Genomic DNA, 19,109 nt, shown 5'->3' on the forward strand with positions numbered 1-19,109 from the left:
TAAGTGACAAAGCCGCATACGTTTTCAACTTTTATTGAACATCATGGATCATATTTGTGCATCACATTTTTTATCACATTATTGTTTTTTATAAGTATCACAGCACAATTTGTAGTGAAGTAATCACAGTACATGAATGATCCCCTGGATACAAATGACAAAATAGTTATTCACAGTACAAATTACCAACTCTAATCAAGTGATTCAAAGCAAAGACGTACGATGGATGAGTTCTTAAAATCTTGAAGGAGCTGGAGAAAGCAGCAGGAAATCGGGATGGTCTTACGAGTCCTTTTGTGATTTCAGTCATATGACCCACAGTCACTTGATTTTTCACATTCCATCTTCTCATTTCAAGGCAAGCCGAGGTCTCATCAAGGTCCGAATGCAACACTTCTCAGAAGGTGCTGTGGGAGCTCAGACGCTTGCCGATGTAGATCCTAAAAAGACCACATGAATGATATAACAAAATTATATAAATTTGAAACCGTAACACTATTTGAACCCCTACTTTGAAATCCTAGTAATCATAGTTGATGTAGGAGCCTCATGTTAGTTTTGCTTGCATTTGCGGTATATGAGCGCAGGTAGGTGATTACGTAATGGGAGTGGAAAGTTCATGCGGTTTTTACCACTCACGCTCAAAACAGAGACCTCGGGCATCGTGTTACTAGAGGGCCCCATAAAATTCCTCATACACTAATGGGCAGTATAGTTTTTACTTTTTTTACGCACATTAATTATGTTTTTGATCCAAATAATGTCGCTAAAATGCCAGCAGAGGGCTTCTTGTATCGTATGTCTCTTGGGCCCCCCCACTCACTTTCCACTAATGGATCAGTCCATCTTACTGCGCATGTGCATGCGTAAAAACAGAGCGGAAGAGCGCGAAGTGACGGCAGTGAGCGAAACAGAAGAATAACGTAAAAAAAATGAAACGAAATTAACCCAGTGGGGCTGAAAAGAATGAGGAGGAAAGCAAAAAGTTGATTGCCAAGTGACCAAAAACGACAAATATTTTCACTGCGTCTATGGCGACTTACAGCCTGCAGCCGCAACAACAACAAGATCGACGCCTGATGGGGACGCAAAAGTAGTGAGTAACTGTAGAGTTGGTGACATTTCCCCTTTATTGATAAATATTTCTTCATCTCATTGAACTTGGGAGGGCCCGTTATCGTTGCAGCTTACCATCCGCACGACGTTTGCTATTTTTAGAACAAGCCGGGACATGTACTTCGCTACCCTGGCCACGTGACATATTTAAGATCATTTTAAATAAATGAATGTGCTGTTTGTTGGACAGTTTAAACAATGTTCATATATTTGTAGCATCACTTGTTTCTCCTGTGAGTTTTTAGGCTTGTCAGGATGCATTTTCCAACCTGCCCAGAGTGATTTCTTTTTTAAAGTTTTCATTTTTGCAACACCCTTATTTGAGTAAAACTGAAAATGTTGTTCTCTAATTCATATTATTAACCTTATTTTAATGTTATCAGTCAAACATATGTTGTATACATTTAGTCTTCTCATCATTTTGTGTTCATTGACATATTGTTCAAAGTGTTATTTTCCAAAGGGGGTGTACTCAATTATGCTGAGCACTGCACAATAGTGGAGTAGACAAAATCCTCAAATTTATACATTAGCACTTGACAATACCACTGAATAAGAAGCCTTATACTGTGTTGTGCGTGTTTGTTTCACAATGAGACCGGGATCTGCTGTGAGAGTTATTAAAATTATGTCATACAATTTTAAGGAAAAGTACTACATTTGGTTTTATAGGTCTGCCTTTAAAATGATCTGTCTTGTTTTGGGGAGGAAATTTTTATGTACTAGTGGAAACCCTAAACATAAACAAACAATCTTAAAACCCTACTTTAAACCCCTAATCTTAATTTGAAACCCTAACTTTATTTACATAACTTTCAAACCCCATCACAATCAACTTGACTTTTTTGATTTGAATGACACAGTTTCACTTTTTGAATTAAACTCCTAAAACAAAGTCAACATTTCCGCAATGTTCCACTTGGAGATGCTGATGTACGTCAACGAGTCTTACCCGAGGCCGATGGCGAGTATGTGCGAGATGATTAAGGAGGGCAGGAAGAGCTGCAGGAAGTCGGGCGAGAGGACGCCGCCCTCCTTCATGACGCTGCTGTTGCGCATGCTGAGCGGGGTGGAGCGCTTGGGGTGCTTGAGCAGGAACTCCCTGCGGACGAGCACATCAAACTTTCATCGCCGCCGACGGGTGGCCTGTCTAAGGTCACCGCCACAGATAATTATAAGACATTACCTTTCCTCATTGATCATTTTTGCAATAACTGTATGTAAACAAAAGGCACCAGTGCACTTCATCTAATTAATTTTTTTAATGACTATTTCTTAATATTAAATCACGACATCTCTAAGCTTGAGTACCTAATATTGTGGCCACAGTGAGTGCAATTACATAAAAAGCTGAACCGTACTTTGGCGGATTATTCTCGGGTCGACTGGACCAATCCCAGATCCAGTCTGCGTTTTTCTTCATCATCAGCTCCACTTCCTGTCTTCTTTCCTGAAGGTCCTCTTCCGACTAAAAACAAACATTACACACAGTATGGTCAAGGTAGGTTTTGATGTTTATCAAATTAAAGCAGGGTACATGCATACCGCGTGATTTTCCCAACGGTGATCGCTAATGGTTAGCCTAGCCTAGCTACTTGAACTACTAGTTTCTTTTTGTGTTTATATTGAAGCAGTGTGAATGCCCCCCTAGAACCATACTGCCTCTCAGAGCTCAGTCCTGGTACTACAGCAGACATTGGCAAGACGTTGAGTATTTTTTGGATATTCAGCCAATGCACTGGTAAACTTGTCCTTACTAGTAAACCAACGTTGGCATACTAGTGGCACTACTATGTTACTAGTAAGGCAAAAATGTGCACTAATTAGTTGCCATACCATAGTGTCCATCTTTTATTTTATTATATATTTTTTTTGTCCTCATCATGCGTAGGGTTGCGTGTACCCCGCTTTCGATTAAATCATGACAATGGATCAAGATCTTATTACTACCTGCAAGCTGCTTCCCCCAGAGCCTCTCCACACAAGGGGGGTCAGTGCTCTGCGCGGGCTGTTGTAAAAGGGGAGCAAAGGGTCAGAGTGACTTTTGTGCATTTCACAAGCATTTCGGTTCCCCTTTCCGAGCGCAAACCTGTTGCACTGCGAGCTTCCGCTTGAGCTGCTCCTGCCAGACTCGTGTTGGGCGTCCAGCAGCATGTTTTCCACGTCATCCTGCAGGGTGGACGTGGGCATTACGAGCTCTTGGCTACCGTGGCGAGTGTTGCTTTGTGAGGCCGCCCCGCTGAAGTGGAGCTCCACCCACGAACCTGGAAAAACCATGAGGACAAATATAGAAACTATACACGAATACGCTAATGATGATAATTTATTTATTTAAAAAATTGAATAGAGGAAATTTGCATAGAAATCAGTTGAACGTACTGCAAGCACAATGCAATTCTTAACTTGCTGACTCGTCATATTTGCAGAGCAACTCGCTAAACTTTAAGCTAAAAACAAAATATATTTTAGAAGCTCGTCGTGAGGTTTTCCAACTGTTTTTATACCAGCTAGTGCCATTTCAGAACAAAAGCAGCCATTTTAATACAATACCTTGCAAACTCTCCTCCGAAGAACCGTCCTTTGGCATCGACATGGCGCCGCTTGGTCTCTTCCTTCGTTTTAAGTGTTGAACAACGTTGCTAAATATTTGAAATGGGCAAAACTGTGGCGAAATATCCACAGAACCCCGAGCAGCTGGTGCTCCTTCCGAGCAGCACACAATAACAATGACGCAATCAAGTGTTTACCTCGACGCTGATTGGCCGAGGCGAGGGCGCGAGCCGCGCGTATGAAGCCTGCTCAAGCTGGACTGCGCATGCGCGTCCACGCTCGAGGGAAAACAGACGCCTTTATTGCGTCCCTAAATGTCACAAGCCGGGGTTTTGATAACAGACCGTGACATTTACGCGAAACATCACAAAAAGAATGTTTAAACGGAGCACGTCGGGAGAAATGCTGTGGGTCAATGAATGCAGGCAGTGCTGCGCATTTGGCTGCAGGTGGCAGTAAAAGATCAGAACCTCTCACAGGAACATTATTTAGCAACATTACACTCATCCTTGGCCAGAAGTAGTTGTTTGTACTTTACTGTTGAGGTTGTGACTCATTGCTTGTATTGAGTAATGCTGATGACAAGGTTGCTGTTCAGCTAAAATTTCAAAATTCTGTATTTATTCCACACCCTAATAATTAGTCAATTTGTGAAGTTTGAGAAAATGTGTATCATGTAAACTAAGCAAGAAATTGATGATTTTTGCCCCCATTTTTCTTCAAATATGGCATGTTACTAGATAATTTACAAGAGACTGTGGGTATGTAATAGCGGATTCAAATAAATAAGGATCAGTGGATTTACCTTGTCTTGTGGACTCAATAAATGGCTCATTGATAAATAATGTATCAATAATAATAATACAAAGCAAAACAGATAATTCTCCTAGAAATAATATGTGAAATTGGAGAGAACGTGTATTCTGTACGGTAAATAACTAAATTAAACAAGCAAATTATTTTTTTGTTTCATTTTTGTGACTATGTATGGGGTAATGTCACAAAATAATATCCAGAAGACTGTGACTGAGACTATGTTTTACAAAACAGTACAGTGGTAACAATCTTGCAAATATAAGTATCTTTCCTTACTTTTTCACACGTGGAATTTTGAAAGAAAAAAAAAAAATTCCCCACGATACCATACTTTGGATACTTAGAACATGAACTCCACTTCTCATTGTTGACTTAACAACGTGCATTTTTCAGATTCATGGTGGCCATATTTCCTCATCCAGTGGTCGGCCTTTCATTAATGACTTAATTGATGCCGTGTTTGCACATGCTCAGTGGTTGTCTCTTGCTGTGGCGTTTAGAAAGGCGCACAAGCGTGTAAATACTTGTTTTAGTCCAAAAGCCAGCGTATTTTTATAAAGTCCATATCACGCGTCCTATCTCGCGCAGGCGACTCCAAATTTGAGGCGGGCAAATGAAATTACCTTTTTTCCTCGCGTGGAGATTAGCGTGACTGATTATTCCTGGGAAACTCAATTATTTCAGCAATTTAGGGAAGCTATTACTTCAAAATGTGTCCTCCTTCCTGCCAGACGTGAGCGCGTTCCTTTTGTAATCTACCCGCCTGAAAACAAAACATGTCGGACAGAACAACATGTAAGAAATTTAATGTCTCTGCACTGTGGCTAAGAGCTACAAATGTTTCCGAGAAGGGAAGTACATGTACTCCCAAAATATCTCTTTATAGGGGACATGTTGTGGAAAATGGACTTTTTAATGTCTTGTATACAAATAGCTGCGTCTCACTCTCACGCTCGCCACAGACATCAAGTGTGAAATGAAATAACTACATCTTTTAGCTGTTCCTGAAAATGTGTCTGTGAGCGAGACGACTTGCTTTTCTTCGACCCCATTGTGATGGTGACGACCGTTTGACTAGCCTTTGTCGACGTACGCATCCATTTATTTCATACAGTAATAATAAATAATTTGGTAACTTTTTGACTGACTCAACATTATCATATTCACGTCTGAATATGGAAGCGATCCAATAGTCCGCCTATGAGAAGAAGGTTAACACCTGGGAAAAAAAAAATTGGGAGGGGGGGGGGGGGGGCATTTCCTCCAACATAAAATATAGTGACCAAGACAGAAAAGGAAATATACAAATGAATCATGTTTCTCATACAAAAGCCGCTTTTGAAATGTCAGTACGGTTGATTCAATAAGCAACGCATGCCCCCCCCCCAAAAAAAAAAACATTTATGAAGCTGTAAACCCCCGAGCAAGCAATCTCATGTGGTTTCGATTTTCATAAACTGCTGTCAGGATGCGTTGCCGCTGACAATAATTGTGTTAAATGTTGTGGATGTTTTGTTCATCTCCTCATTCTGCCAACAGACGCCCGTCGAAGCGCGACTCGCAACGTGTATTAATATGATTTAAGCAAAGCAAAAAGTGAATGCAGCGAACGGGCAAAACCGTATATGAGACGTTGATTAGATACAGCATATAAATAGGTTTGGTAGAAAGAGGCGAGACAGGAAGTTTTAGTAAGGCAGGAAAGCATTTAGCATCTGTTCCATCCCTGATGAGCTGGCACAATTAACCTCCATTGGCCACATCCTGCTTTCGATCAGCCACGCAGATTAATAATTGGAGGGATACAATTAGTCAATTGTATCTCTGACCTAAATACTAAACACTATGGATGTTCAATACCACTTTAAAAAAAAATTAAAAAAAATCCACTCTTGAGTACTCACCGATACCAAGTACCAGTGCCACTTATGATCCGTAAAATTTAAATTAACACTTGACGCACATGATGATTCACAGATGTGTTAAAAAGCCAGTGTTGCACAAATTACTTTGTCCTTTTGATTCCTTGTGTCTTTAGTATAAAGGCTGGTATCGGCAGATTAAGGCCAGTATCGGTATTCGCCAATCTGTCAATTTTCAAAATCTTCGCCATCTACATGGAAAAAATATGCATTATGACAATGTATGTAAGCATTGAACCGAATTGAACCTCAGTATGCAGATAATTATGCTCAAAAATATTAATGCTACACAAATTTTTGATCCCATTTTTCATGAGACAAATTCAAAGCTCTAAGACTTTTTCCATCTACACAAAATGTTTGTTTGTTTTTTTCAAACGGCAAATTTTAGACTAGCCTTTTATTGTGGGCAACCTAAAAATGTGCGGGGTGACCTGAAGGGGGCAGTGTACAAAAAAGGAGCTTGCAATCTGACATATTTGAAGTGCTCTTGTCGGGAACACTGGGCAGATAATGCTCCAAAATACTGTGTTGTCCTTATCTGGTAAAAGTGAGATACGGGTACCACTAGTGGTACTTGAGCGCCCTCTAGTGATACGTGTAAACATTTGTTCTAACTTCTAACTGTGGGTAACGCTACAGTGAGTGGTGTATAATTGTTTTTATTATCATTTTTTAATCCCAGTGAAGTACATTTGGACAGTTGAGTATTTTATTTTTAAGGTCCTAAGGACATAATCTGTCATCCATCTGTGTTGCACACGCTCGTTTACATGTTTAATAACCCCCCCCCCCCCCAACACTTGTTAATTATGGATTAACATTATAAAACCTTCAAAGCTATATTTAATATTCATAAGCCATTATGGGGCCACATCAGGCCTTATGTAGGAATTTCCTCATACTGTAATGGGGGAGATTTTTTTATTTTGTAATATTACAAAACTCGAGGTAAGATGCCATCAATTAGACTCGGCTCATTCTGCTCGTGTTAACTCACTTTAATTGTTGTTTTTTTATTTGAAGTAGGACCTCTCTTAAAAATGAATTAGCTTTGCCGAAAGGAATCTGCGATGAATAATTCAACAGTAACTTCTTTTTGCACGTAATAAAAGGGGTGTACTGTAATTAACGGAAAGAGTGAAAGAGACTAGAACAAATCTCCCTGGAGGATAACTTTTTTTTTTTTTATGTATACGTGTATAAACATGAGAGTTATGTTTGGTAAATTCCACTTCACGCGTGTGGCTTTCTTAATTCCACACGGGGTTTTTGGCTCCCTTGAGTCCTTCACATTGGTTTGTTTTGCAATGGATTGCTCCGTTCACACAAAAATCATAACAACCCAGTGGCCTTATTTCATGAGAAAGTACAGCTGTTTGCAAACAAAAGCCCAAAGACACAAAAAAAATAACGTGTACACATGAATTAATTTCGCAAGTGAATCACTAAACTGTAGAAGATAATATTGGCTAATGGTGTTTATTTATTCAATTGCGGGTATTGGCCATCTATTAGTGGTAAGGTGTTTATTAGGAAGTAATTCTATAACAATAATAAAAGTTAAAATAAGGTGTGAGTCATTAAATGTTAATTTTTTTTCTATTTTGTTTGACAATTTACATTTAGCAGTTTTTGCATGTTATTCCCTTTCTGATGACTCGCCAATTGACATTGGAAAAAAATAGCCACCTGCCGAGAAGTTTTTCCCCAACTGCCAGTTTGGGGAAACTTACAGGCTACTTACTTATTTGTTTATTGCTAACATAACTTTGAGATTCATTTTACAAAAATAATTTCCAGTTGAATACATTTTGTAGAAACCTTATTTGGACATATGCCGCCATTATTATTTACGTCGCATAGCATTCAATGCGTAGCGAAACTCCAATAAAGAAAGCAAGTTAAGCCTCGTCGCGTTCCTAAAGAAACAACATGCGATCGGGAGAGCCACTGTGGACTGAATTTTCACTTTGAAAAAGAAGTGATTGAAGCAAGTAAACAAGCAATCAGTGGTGAAACGGAACGCAAAAAAAGGGGAATCGGAGAGAAAATGAAAGCTGGATCTCCCCTTCGCTTCCATGCCGCAGAATCTAAGTTGATTATCCGGCATCTTTATCAATCCGAGCAGGAGGGGAAGTATCATGTACTCCAGCGCTCCATCCATAATGAATGAGCCAACATTCAATTAAAACCCCACTATTCATCTCCAGCTATGATGTAAACTTATTAGTATGGTCTCGGGGCCTCTGTCTGACACTGCGAGCCAGCCTTAATCATCCCGCATGTCTGGGATGAAGTCGGCGCTCGGCGCTCTTTAATTGCCTCAAAGTTCAGCCGCCCTTTTGAGAGACATGACTAGAAGATTTAAAGAGACGCCAGCAACGAGCAGAATGTGGAGACGGCTGATTGTGGGAACTTGCGCCAGCAGCAACTTTTTAAAGCCTTGTTTTTATCGACTTTCTATGAAGCCCTTAAACACTCTGAATAAATCATATTGGATGTGCACACAGTGAAAGTGGACATGTGTGAATTTATGATGCACGCGCAATCAGCGCGCTTGGCTGGAACATAAAATAGAAAGGCATCCATATTTTAACACGTTTGGTGAAACAGAACACTAGTTTTAGACAGCGGACGACAAAATGGACACTAAGAAATTAGTTGGTATCACAAAAAATACAGTAAATTATGAATCGGGTAGAAATTGGATCAAGCAGTCAGGATACTAAAATTGGATTTGCTAAATTCCTATCAATTCCCAATCCTACTGTTGATAGCAAAATGGGTAAAAATAATAATAATAAAATACTCACCCTTTACTTTGATTAGGTGCAGGTGGGAGATTTCTAATGTTGACATCATACTTGTCTCTTTACCAACAATGGTGACATCACAGAAAAATACAGAACAAGCACTTGAAGTTGAGTCAGTCTACGCGATGCACACGCACACAATATTTGTTGTTCAAACTTTAGTTTTTTTTTGCTACTTTTAGGGGCAAATTCTTTACGAATATCTATTCACTTTAGTCTAACTTGCCGTGCTTCAAAGAATTATACAAAACCAGGGGTGGCAAATCCAGGTCCAGAAAGTAAAAACCCTGACACAGTTTGGCTTTAGCCCCTGGTGCTAGCTAGCTAGCTAGCTAGCTTCTTAGCCGGTAAAGCATCATGGTAGCTAGCTAGCTAGCACCTGAGGCTAAAGCCAAACTGTGGCAAGGTTTTTACTTTCTGGACCTGGATTTGCCTCCTCGATACAAAACTAACAATACTGATTCGTAACTTGGTAGTTAGTTAGCACCTCCACCTCATAATTCTGAGGTTAGGGGTTCAAATCCAGGCTCCAGTGACACAGTCGGATAAAGTCAGACAGGCACAGTCAGGACATATTAATACACGTTCACTTCACAATTGGCTTCATCTGTACTAAATATAAAAAAGCATGTTGGAAATTAAGCTTTTTTTTCCGTTCTCCTGGATATATATAATAGCCTACTAAAACAGCTAATTTAACATGAGTTTGAATGTGATTGGTTAATTCAAAACTTAGCAACATTCCCTAGTTATGATTAGGGCTGGGTTTTAAAAAATCTAATAATGAATATCAAATCCATTTTCCTTTTCAAGACTGATATCGATTTATAAAACCATGAATCTCTTTTTCATTTTTTTTTTTTACAAAAAAATTGAGTTATTTTTGTTTTTTTGTGCATTTACTGTTCACATGAATTTAAAAGTATTTTCTTACATTTATGAAAGATCTGACTTATTGCACTTTAAGACAATTCAGAATCTTTTTAATTTATATTTACACTTATGGAATTAGAATTGTGAAAATATTTTCAGCTCATCCTTGCTGATGCCATGCCAATGTTTGAGTGTTGTGAAAAGATTAACCTGCCCAAAAAGAAAATATGTACAAAGTTGTAGGTCAGATTTGAAATGATTTATTTTGGTTGCATTTTTTACATCGCAAAAACCTGGCAATTGAACAAGGGCGTGTTGACTTTTAAAATCCACTTTTGACAAATACCGCCATGACCCAATAAATGTTTCCCATGTAAACATATTAATAGCACGCATGAGCTTCACATACCAGGGTGAAGTACAGCATATGTTACGCAATCTTTCTCATACTGCATTGTTCATGGGAACTCCAGCAGAGAGACATTTATCCGGCACAGATGACCGTTTGCGGTGACTGATAGCGATCATATTTTAAGCCTCACAGATTGAGTCCAAACATGCGTACCGCAGGAATCTCAAACCACAAATTTCCACGGCGCAAGTCATGGGAATTGTTCACTTTTGACTCAACAGTGGCTTCACCTTTTTATGCAGGTTGACGGGATTGTAAATGTGTTGAAATGCGTGATGAAAAGCAAAAACACTGATAAGCTTGTGTGTGCATATGAAAGTTAATTGTGTCATTCTCATATTTCCATTGCTTTGTTGGCGTACTGTTTGACTCCAGGGGAGGATTTAATGACATCCTGATATGAAGGGCAATAATTCATGATAAGCTGCCTTCAATGATGCAGAGTCGCCCACACACCTCCTAGCTTTAATTTCCCCTTCATATAAGTGTCTCCTGCTGCCGGAGAGAGGATGGCATAATTTAGCTTCGATTTGATTTTCAACTCATCAAACTTGTTGCTATCGTGCCGATTTTAGCGAATCATCTCTCCCGTATGATGCCAGTAACCAAGATGAAAATATTGCACTTGACAATTCAGTGGCAGAAAAAAATGCAACATTTTTCATGCTGAAGGTTTAAAATAAATTAATCAGAAAATATAACTGAGTGATTGAACAAATGTAGGCTTTTTTTTTTTAAATCAAGCTGAAATATTGACCCCCCCCCCCACCAGCCTGCACAACTGAAGTGATTAAAAACAAACAACTGAAATAATGTGATTGCATAAGTGTGCACACCCGATAGTAACTGGCATGTGGCTGTGTTGAGAATTAACCAATCACATTCAAACTCACGTTAAATGGGAATTAGCATACACCTGTCTCTAATTATCCCCTAATAATATCCGAACATTTATTTTGTCTTCTGGCAAAAGCCTGAGAGTTTTGAGGTCACGACGACCGCTTATTTGAATTGTTTACAATTCGCTCCACTTTGTCCAAGACAAATTATGTGAGTGACTTGCTGTGGAAAAAAAAAAAAATCCCATTTTTTTGGTAACAAGAGTATGAAAGCCTATCATTTTTTGGGGTACATTTAGAACAGATGTAAAATTTGTGATTAATTGTGAGTTAACCAGTGAAGTCATGCGATTAATTACAATTTTAATCACCTGATGCCCCAAATTTTTTCATAATCTTTTCTTTAATTATTATTTTTTAAATAATAATCTTTTTCTTTTTTGTGTGTGAAAAGATTATTAAAAATTAAGGGCATCAGCTGATTACAATTTTTTATCATAATTAATTGCATGACTGCACGAGTTAACTCACGATTGATCACAAATTGTATATCTGTTCTAATACAATAAAAAAATTATAGGTATTCATATTCTTAACAAAAGTGGGAAAAACGTTAAACTAATAGAAATAGCTCAAATTTATTTTTGACTTCTATAGCCGTCGATGGCAGTGAATGAGTTAATTTGAAGTCAAAATGATTGCCACATGCCTCAGTAGTAGTAAGACGAAAGAAACGTGCTGTAAGTGTACAAAATGCTGATTATGTAACTACTCTAATAATAAAGATTTCCTCATGTTGTATATATTATTTAATGTTTTGGAACGTGTACCCAATGAAGTGACATATACAAGCGCTACAGCACCAATAACACATCAAACGGTGACTGATAAAGCATTCAATAAATACTGAAGAGTTTAAATGTCAACACGCATTAAAAAAGTAGTTTCAAATTGTGTCCTTATAAATCGATCTGGGTTTTCCTGCAAAGGATCTTTTTAAAGGACCTCCTGAAGTCGTTATTGAATATGGTGTATATGAGCGGGTTTAGGGAGCTGTTGCAGTATCCCAACCAGAAGAACATCTTGAAGAGCGTCTCGGGCACGCAGCACGCGCAGACGGCGCTGAGCGTGTACGTGAAGAAGAAGGGGAGCCAGCAGAGGACGAACACGCCCACCACCACGGCCAGCACTAACGTGAAGCGTCTCTCCCGGCGCTGCCTTCCTTTCCAGCGGCTGCAGTTGGCCTCCGACTTCTGGGCGGCTTCTCCGGGCTTCTCGTGACCGAACTTGGGGGCCCGCCTCTTTTTCAGGGAGCACAAGGTTACTTCGTGGCCGTCGGATGATGAGTCATCCGCTAAGTCCCCGTTGACCTCTCTTTCCTCACGCTCCAAGCCGCAATTTGCCTCACACGGGCGTCTGTTTTCTCGTGACCTTTCACCCGGCGGGGTTCTTGTCCTCTGCTTGGCCACCTGGTAGATCCTCATGTAGACCAGGACCATGATGGCGCACGGCGCGAAGAAGGAGGCGGTGCTGGAGAAGATAATATACCACTTCTCGTCGTTTATTTTACACTCCGGTCGGTCCTCTTGGCCCTCGTCCTTCTTCATGGTGATCAGCGGCGGGAAGGAGATAATGGCCGCCAGCACCCAAACAATGAAGATGGTGCATTTGATCCGGTGAGGCGTCCTTCTCAGGTTGTACTCAATGGCCCGCGTGATGGACCAGTATCGGTCCAGGCTTATGGCGCACAGGTGGACGATGGACGAAGTGCAGAAAAACACATCCAACGCCAGGTAGATTTCACACCACACTTTGCCAAAGTACCAATAACCCATCAGTTCGTTGGCCAGCGAGAACGGCATCACCGACGTGGCCACCAGGATGTCGGCGCACGCCAGAGACAGCAGGAATAGGTTCTGCGGAGCTCTGAGGGAGCGGCTGGTCGTCACGGCGATGACCACCATGACGTTGCCAAAGACGGTCATCAGGATGAGGACGCCCACCAAGAGGGTCAGAGGCGCCGAGGTCTGAGCGGTGTACGGATGCCGGGCAGCCGCGGTCTCATCTGTCAAGTTCCGGCAGTCCATTGACACTTTGATTGGATGGAAGTTGATTAGCTGCACTTGGCATCAGTGGAAGCAGTCTTCATTTTGTTCTTCCAGGGGGAAAAAAACAAATCAAGAAATTCTACTCTGTTGAAAAGAGGAAGCGTTCCCATCCCTCAACATCCGAGCACTTTAAAAATAGAAGCTTCAAATGAATCATTCATCCACTAATCTTTCAAAAGATGGCACAAAGATGGAGTTCAAGCAGATGTTTTTAAGCAGGTGTGGTAGACTGGAGAGGGGCTCTTTTATATGAGATGGATGTGACGCTACAAGCGAGGGTGGGAGGGCTCCTCCTGCTTCTGGAGGCTGCCACCACACTCTGAAGCCTAGTAATGACACTGACAGTCATTTTGATATATTGGTTTAATATTTTATATATAGTCATCGAAATGAGACTCTAATGAGCTCCAATATTAAAACACAAAAAAAACTGCCTCGAACAAGCTCTATGAGTCAAGTTTTCATTTAACAGTCTTTAAGTTTTCCCATTGTAGATCGAGGAAGTTAAGCCAAATGCTTATCCTTTTTTAGTATTAATTTAACAATGTTCTTATTACTGTCAAGTGGAAGTGTATTGCATTATACAGAGAGCAGTTTTTAATATTTTTGTTGGCTGAAAAAGCACGGCGACCGAGTGGTTAGCACGTCCGCCTCACAGTTGTGGGGATCAGGGTCCGTATTTTGGTCAGGCTCCTGAATACATGGTTCTCTCCAGGGACACAGACAGAGTTGGTCCAACTTTCCAAAAATCAAGCATTGAAGAGTCTAAATAATCCATTTGTGTGAATGTGAATGGTTGTTCATCTGCTGCCTGATTAGCTGGCAAACAATCCAGGGTGTATCCCACCTTGCCGAATATCAACTGGGAAAGACTCCAGCTCACAATGAGAACAAGTCCAGGTTAAATCCTGCTTCTCTCGCCAAAAACTGAACATTTAAAATTGTTTATAGTCCATGTGTGCACAACTAGCTCTTTGTCTGCGAATGACACGACGACCAGTCCAGGGTGCATTGCACTTCTCTCGCCAAAAATCAGCAACGCTAAATTGTTTGTCTGAAGATCATATTGGAGTTGCAACTTTGAACCTCGATTAAAAAAAATATATATATATATATTTAGGTGGTGGTTCTGTGTTTTCACGTTAATTTTTGTTAGAAAATGACCTAATTATCACAATGAGGTCTACCTGTTGATACTTTGGAAGGACCAATTTAGTCTTGTTTTGGGTGTTTTTTGCTTGAAATAGTTTGGGAAATACAACTTCAACTTCATACAGTTTTAATTGTTTCGTACATTTTCAAAACAGAACCATCACCAGGTGTTTGTGGGGAAAAAAAACAGTGAGGCTAGTGCTATCATGGCCGCTGGAGACATCCTTGAGCTCATCGAGATTTGCTGTGTTATCGCGAGATTTCCATCGACAGGCTCGTACGACCGACGTCCATTATTATTATTGTTCCCCACAGCGGTTGCATTTTTGCCTTATTGAAGCCGTGAGAGTTGAATGCTTACGTCATTTACATTTCAGACGCAACCATCCAGAGGTAAGTTTAGTTTTGGACTACGGCGTGTTTAGAATTATAACCAATATTTATTATTTTTCTGCCGTTTCTCTCGACCCGCTAAATCGTTAGCATTAGCATCCAGCGCGTTGGTTAAACGTCGGCTAATGAAGGCCGAAGCTAACAGATACAAGCATCTTTTCAATCGCACTGTGACGTCGTAGCTAACATTTGTTTTTAGTTTCAGCCCCTCGCGTAGTCTCTGTGTTTATGCGAACTGAAACCACCACGTCGAATCGATCGTCAATGCTATCTTTTCCGGCCCCCGTACTGTGTGCTAACGAACGCAGCTAGTTGACGCAACTTTGACGCACAGCGAGTGAATGTGGTGTGCTGGTTCTGCAGATGTCGGAGGACTTGGTGAAGCAGCTCGGCAGCTACAAAGCTCAGCTACAGCAGGTTGAGGTTGCCTTGTCCACCGACCAAGAAAATGAGGATCTCCTCAAGCTGCAGAAAGACTTACAGGTTGGTGTCTATGTTTGTGTGTAAGTGAACCTTTGCTTTGCCGTGTGGACAGGAGTCACAGGACAAAGACTATCCTAGCCCCTCTCAAAGTATATATTCATGACTACATTAATAATTTAAACTCTAGTTATACTCCTATACTATGTTACGATAAGTATAAGTTGAGTGAAGTTAATATTGTATATTTAAACACCAAAATGTTCAACCAAGCCATCAAATTTCATCTAACAAAAGGAAATTACCTTATGTTGTAGGAAATGTTAACCTTAAACTGCTACTTTAACACACGGTGCAGCAACACATACGGACAGAGCATATGACTACTACATATTCGATGTGTTACACTGAAGGTGCTAATATTTGAATTCAAACTTTCCTCTATTAGAAACCTATAAAATAATCATTAAAAAATATACAATATAGCTTGGGGAATTATTTGTGATATAGTTGGAGTTCACTGTATACATTATTGTTTTTACAATCCAGAATTGGGGTTTAACACCTGACCCGACGCTCAATTATGATTTCTCCTTCAGGAAGTCATCGACTTGACCAAGGACCTCTTGGCCTCGCAGCCCGCCGAAGCCACCCCCAGTGTCAATGGCTCCGCGCCGGCCCCCATCAGGCACATCTGGAAAGTGGGCGACAAGTGTTTGTCCGTGTGGAGTCAGGACGGACAGTGAGTGTTGCCTGTGCCACCAGAAACAAGCCTGTGTCAAGTTTTCTTTGTTTTTTTACATGCGCCTTTTGCATAAGAGTGCATCAAAATCAGTTAGAATTTGGTGGACAAACGTCATTTAATTTTGTAGTTTAATTCAAAATGTGGAACTACCGATAATTTCATTCACTACATTCAAAGTGCAATATTTCCTGATTGCGTTTTCTTTTTTTAATATATAATTTGGGTAATTAAATCTTACTGCTAAAAAAAACAAATTCATCGACTCAAGAAATTTGGATGTTACGTAATACCCAATTAGGTGTGGATTGAATTGAACTACTGAAATAAATGACAGTTTCCACTTTCCACAAAATTGTAATTTGAACTGCATTTTTTTATCCTGAGTGGGCACTACAGGTAGTATTTGAAACAAACAACGCACATATAGTATTTAATTAACTGTTGATTTCTTTTGCATTTTTAAACGTGCAAATTCCTTACACTGGCTAAACACCTGCTACTACTCTGTTATTAAGTAAATCAACTGCCACTCTTTGAGTCAATAGAGTAGTCTGAAAAGTATGTGTCAAAGAATCGGTCGTCACTTGTGATCGTGGCCCACCTGTGAACCGTACTCACCTGCTTACAGACGTGGCTCTTTTGCAGGGTGTATGAGGCCGAGATCGAGGAGATAGACCACGAGAACAGCACGGCCGCCGTCACCTTCACCGGCTACGGCAACGCCGAAGTCATCCCCCTGCAGAACCTCAAAGCGGTGGAGGACCGCAGGCGCCTCGAAGACGACCTCGGCTTGTCCAGGAACAAATCAAAGTGCGATCAAAACGTGACCTGCGTACTGTATTCCATGTGGCAGCGGCTGCTTGATGTCGTCTTTTTTTCTTTTTCTTTGTGGGTGTAGAAAGGAGCAGATAGCTGAGCAGCGAGAATACAAAAAGAAGAAAGCCCAGAAAAAGGTGTTGAGGATGAAGGAACTGGAGCAGGAGAGAGAGGACCAAAAGTCCAAGTGGCAACAGTTCAACAACAAAGCTTACTCGAAGAACAAGAAAGGACAGGTAAATGATAGATACATGGAGACAGAGGGCAACAGTCCTTTTTTTTTATATATATAATTTTTTATTTGTATCAATTTTAAAGTGTAATTTAATATATAGTTGTGTATAATGTTTGTTAAATAATAGTGCATAATTAAAATGACATTTATTTATACAAATTATTATTTATTTTTTTCTTGGAGAGCTCAGTATTGATCATTTGACATGTCATCATGTTTTGTTTTTTTTTGGTATGTGGGTGTGTGTGCGTGCGTGTAAAAAAATAAAATAAAATATATATATTATTATTTATACAAATTGACATCGGGTGGAAGAATCTCATCTCCAAAACTATTTTATAGGATTTCTTTTCTTTTTTATGTTGTATTTGTAAAATAACAGATGCATCTGGGGACTGACCAATGGTACCGATTTGTGGGGGCAAAAACAATAAATAGAAATTGAGCAAATTTCAACTTAATTTTAAAAAACAAACAAATTTGAAGTATATAGTAAGGCACGTATTCATTTTTTTTACAAATGTGTTGCTAGAATTGTGGATTTTTTTTTTCAATGAATTATATTACTAATAATAATAATGATTCGTAATTCAAGCTAAATTGTTTTTCACAATATATCTTTATTTTTATTTTTTATAACGGGTAAAACTTTTATACATGTACAAATGCTGTTTTAGATAGTACTGTATTTAAATAAAGATTTTTTTCTCATCAAAATGAATTAAAATGATGCATATTTAAATATAATTGATATAATTTGAGGTGTGGCCTCTTATTTTTTTTTTTCAAATTTGAATGTATTATTTATTTAGTGTTAAAAAAAAATCCTAATACTAACGGTGATCGTGTTTGTTTCCGCAGGTAAAGCGAAGCATATTCGCATCTCCAGAAAGCGTCAACGGCAAAGTGGGGGTGGGCACGTGCGGCATCGCCGACAAGCCCATGACGCAGTACAACGACACATCCAAATATAACGTCAGGCATCTGATGCCGCAGTGACCCCCACGTCTCCTGTAAATACTCACCCACCACCCCCCAATGTTGTATACTGAATGTTACAGTGTTGACAATGTTGTCCATTTTGTGTTCTGTGCACGACTGGGAAGAAAAAAAAGGTGGAGTCACTTGCACACAATTGAATTGAAGCATTGATGCGTTTTTTTTCTTAATATTGTGCAGGTAGAAGAAAACGTGCAAATTAGACAGGAAGCCACCCTGCGTTGTAATCGGGTCACCTGTTATATACAAACAGGAAGTTAGCTGCTTGTGCCCTAATTCCACACGCAGGCCAAATACACACCGTGCTGTGGGTCAAGCTCAAGCCTTCTGAGAATTGGTGCGTAAGTGTCAGGCTGTTATTTTTCTTTTTTTTCCCCATTTGGAGTAAGAACACCAATAACCGTGCTGATAAAATCTGATTTAGCTTTGTTTTCCCCTTTTGAGTTCTGTAATTTATAAAAAGTCAAATAAACATCCATTTGTTGAGTTTTATAAATGACTGCCTTCTTATCATTGGGGGAAAAACCGGCATCAATGAGACTGTCTGTCAGCAAATCAAGCCGGACTTCAGGTCAGTGAGCATCTGATGGGCTAACTAGTCTGATAAACGAACACTGTGGCCTCTACAAATGTCAACATAAATACTCATATTTCTGTGAATTGCAGTGAAACCTACAAAACGCTTCGTCTCATAACACCTGTCATCAAATGGTAAGTAGTTTCTCCACTTTTAGATATTTCATGCTAACCAATTATGTGGGGCTAAACAGTTAAATTAATGCTACGAATAAACGGTACAGACGACTGTTTTAAGTTCAACACAATTTTGGTGGAAGAGATTTATTAGGATTCCAGGGAGCGTCGTCAGGAACCGTAACAAAGTATCAGCAGGGCACC

At 39.8% G+C, this 19,109-nt stretch overlaps 3 protein-coding genes across 4 annotated transcripts; 1 reads left to right on the forward strand and 2 right to left on the reverse strand.

Annotated features, from left to right (window-relative positions):
• Nucleotides 1–17: 17 nt before the first annotated feature.
• On the reverse strand, nucleotides 18–3,935 carry LOC144061320 (BCL2/adenovirus E1B 19 kDa protein-interacting protein 3-like). Its single transcript, XM_077581662.1, has 6 exons — nucleotides 3,667–3,935; nucleotides 3,206–3,380; nucleotides 3,067–3,124; nucleotides 2,478–2,584; nucleotides 2,069–2,218; nucleotides 18–440 (listed from the first exon to the last, which is right to left on the reverse strand). The coding sequence occupies exons 1-6, from the start codon at nucleotides 3,707–3,709 to the stop codon at nucleotides 398–400; spliced, it is 576 nt and encodes a 191-aa protein (XP_077437788.1). The 5' UTR covers nucleotides 3,710–3,935; the 3' UTR covers nucleotides 18–397.
• On the forward strand, nucleotides 882–18,698 carry smndc1 (survival motor neuron domain containing 1). Of its 2 annotated transcripts, none has more exons than XM_077581660.1 (6): nucleotides 882–1,096; nucleotides 15,361–15,480; nucleotides 16,017–16,159; nucleotides 16,808–16,972; nucleotides 17,061–17,214; nucleotides 18,075–18,698. In XM_077581660.1, the coding sequence occupies exons 2-6, from the start codon at nucleotides 15,361–15,363 to the stop codon at nucleotides 18,210–18,212; spliced, it is 720 nt and encodes a 239-aa protein (XP_077437786.1). In that variant the 5' UTR covers nucleotides 882–1,096; the 3' UTR covers nucleotides 18,213–18,698. The 2 variants fall into 2 exon arrangements, with proteins under 2 accessions (XP_077437786.1, XP_077437785.1); XM_077581659.1 differs by lacking the exon at nucleotides 882–1,096 and adding an exon at nucleotides 14,829–14,997.
• LOC144061573 (alpha-2A adrenergic receptor-like) lies at nucleotides 12,296–14,249 on the reverse strand. Its single transcript, XM_077582143.1, has one exon. It carries the CDS (start codon nucleotides 13,429–13,431, stop codon nucleotides 12,304–12,306), a length of 1,128 nt encoding a protein of 375 aa, XP_077438269.1. The 5' UTR covers nucleotides 13,432–14,249; the 3' UTR covers nucleotides 12,296–12,303.
• Nucleotides 18,699–19,109: the final 411 nt, after the last annotated feature.

This window comes from Vanacampus margaritifer, chromosome 12 (genome assembly GCF_051991255.1).
Source record: "Vanacampus margaritifer isolate UIUO_Vmar chromosome 12, RoL_Vmar_1.0, whole genome shotgun sequence".
Classification (NCBI taxonomy): Eukaryota; Metazoa; Chordata; class Actinopteri; order Syngnathiformes; family Syngnathidae; genus Vanacampus; species Vanacampus margaritifer.

What these genes read in the sequence shown, in the direction of transcription:
- LOC144061320 (XM_077581662.1), bottom strand. Translation starts at nt 3,709, where the DNA reads ATGTCGATGCCAAAGGACGGTTCTTCGGAGGAGAGTTTGCAAG. An exon ending in CTGGGGGAAGCAGCTTGCAG is followed by an intron (nt 2,585 to 3,066) that starts GTAGTAATAAGA and finishes GTTTGTTTTTAG; the next exon opens with TCGGAAGAGGACCTTCAGGA. An exon ending in ATACTCGCCATCGGCCTCGG is followed by an intron (nt 441 to 2,068) that starts GTAAGACTCGTT and finishes TGGTCTTTTTAG; the next exon opens with GATCTACATCGGCAAGCGTC.
- LOC144061573 (XM_077582143.1), bottom strand. Translation starts at nt 13,431, where the DNA reads ATGGACTGCCGGAACTTGACAGATGAGACCGCGGCTGCCCGGCATCCG.
- smndc1 (XM_077581660.1), top strand. Translation starts at nt 15,361, where the DNA reads ATGTCGGAGGACTTGGTGAAGCAGCTCGGCAGCTACAAAGCTCAGCTA. An exon ending in AGCTGCAGAAAGACTTACAG is followed by an intron (nt 15,481 to 16,016) that starts GTTGGTGTCTAT and finishes TTTCTCCTTCAG; the next exon opens with GAAGTCATCGACTTGACCAA. An exon ending in CGAAGAACAAGAAAGGACAG is followed by an intron (nt 17,215 to 18,074) that starts GTAAATGATAGA and finishes TTGTTTCCGCAG; the next exon opens with GTAAAGCGAAGCATATTCGC.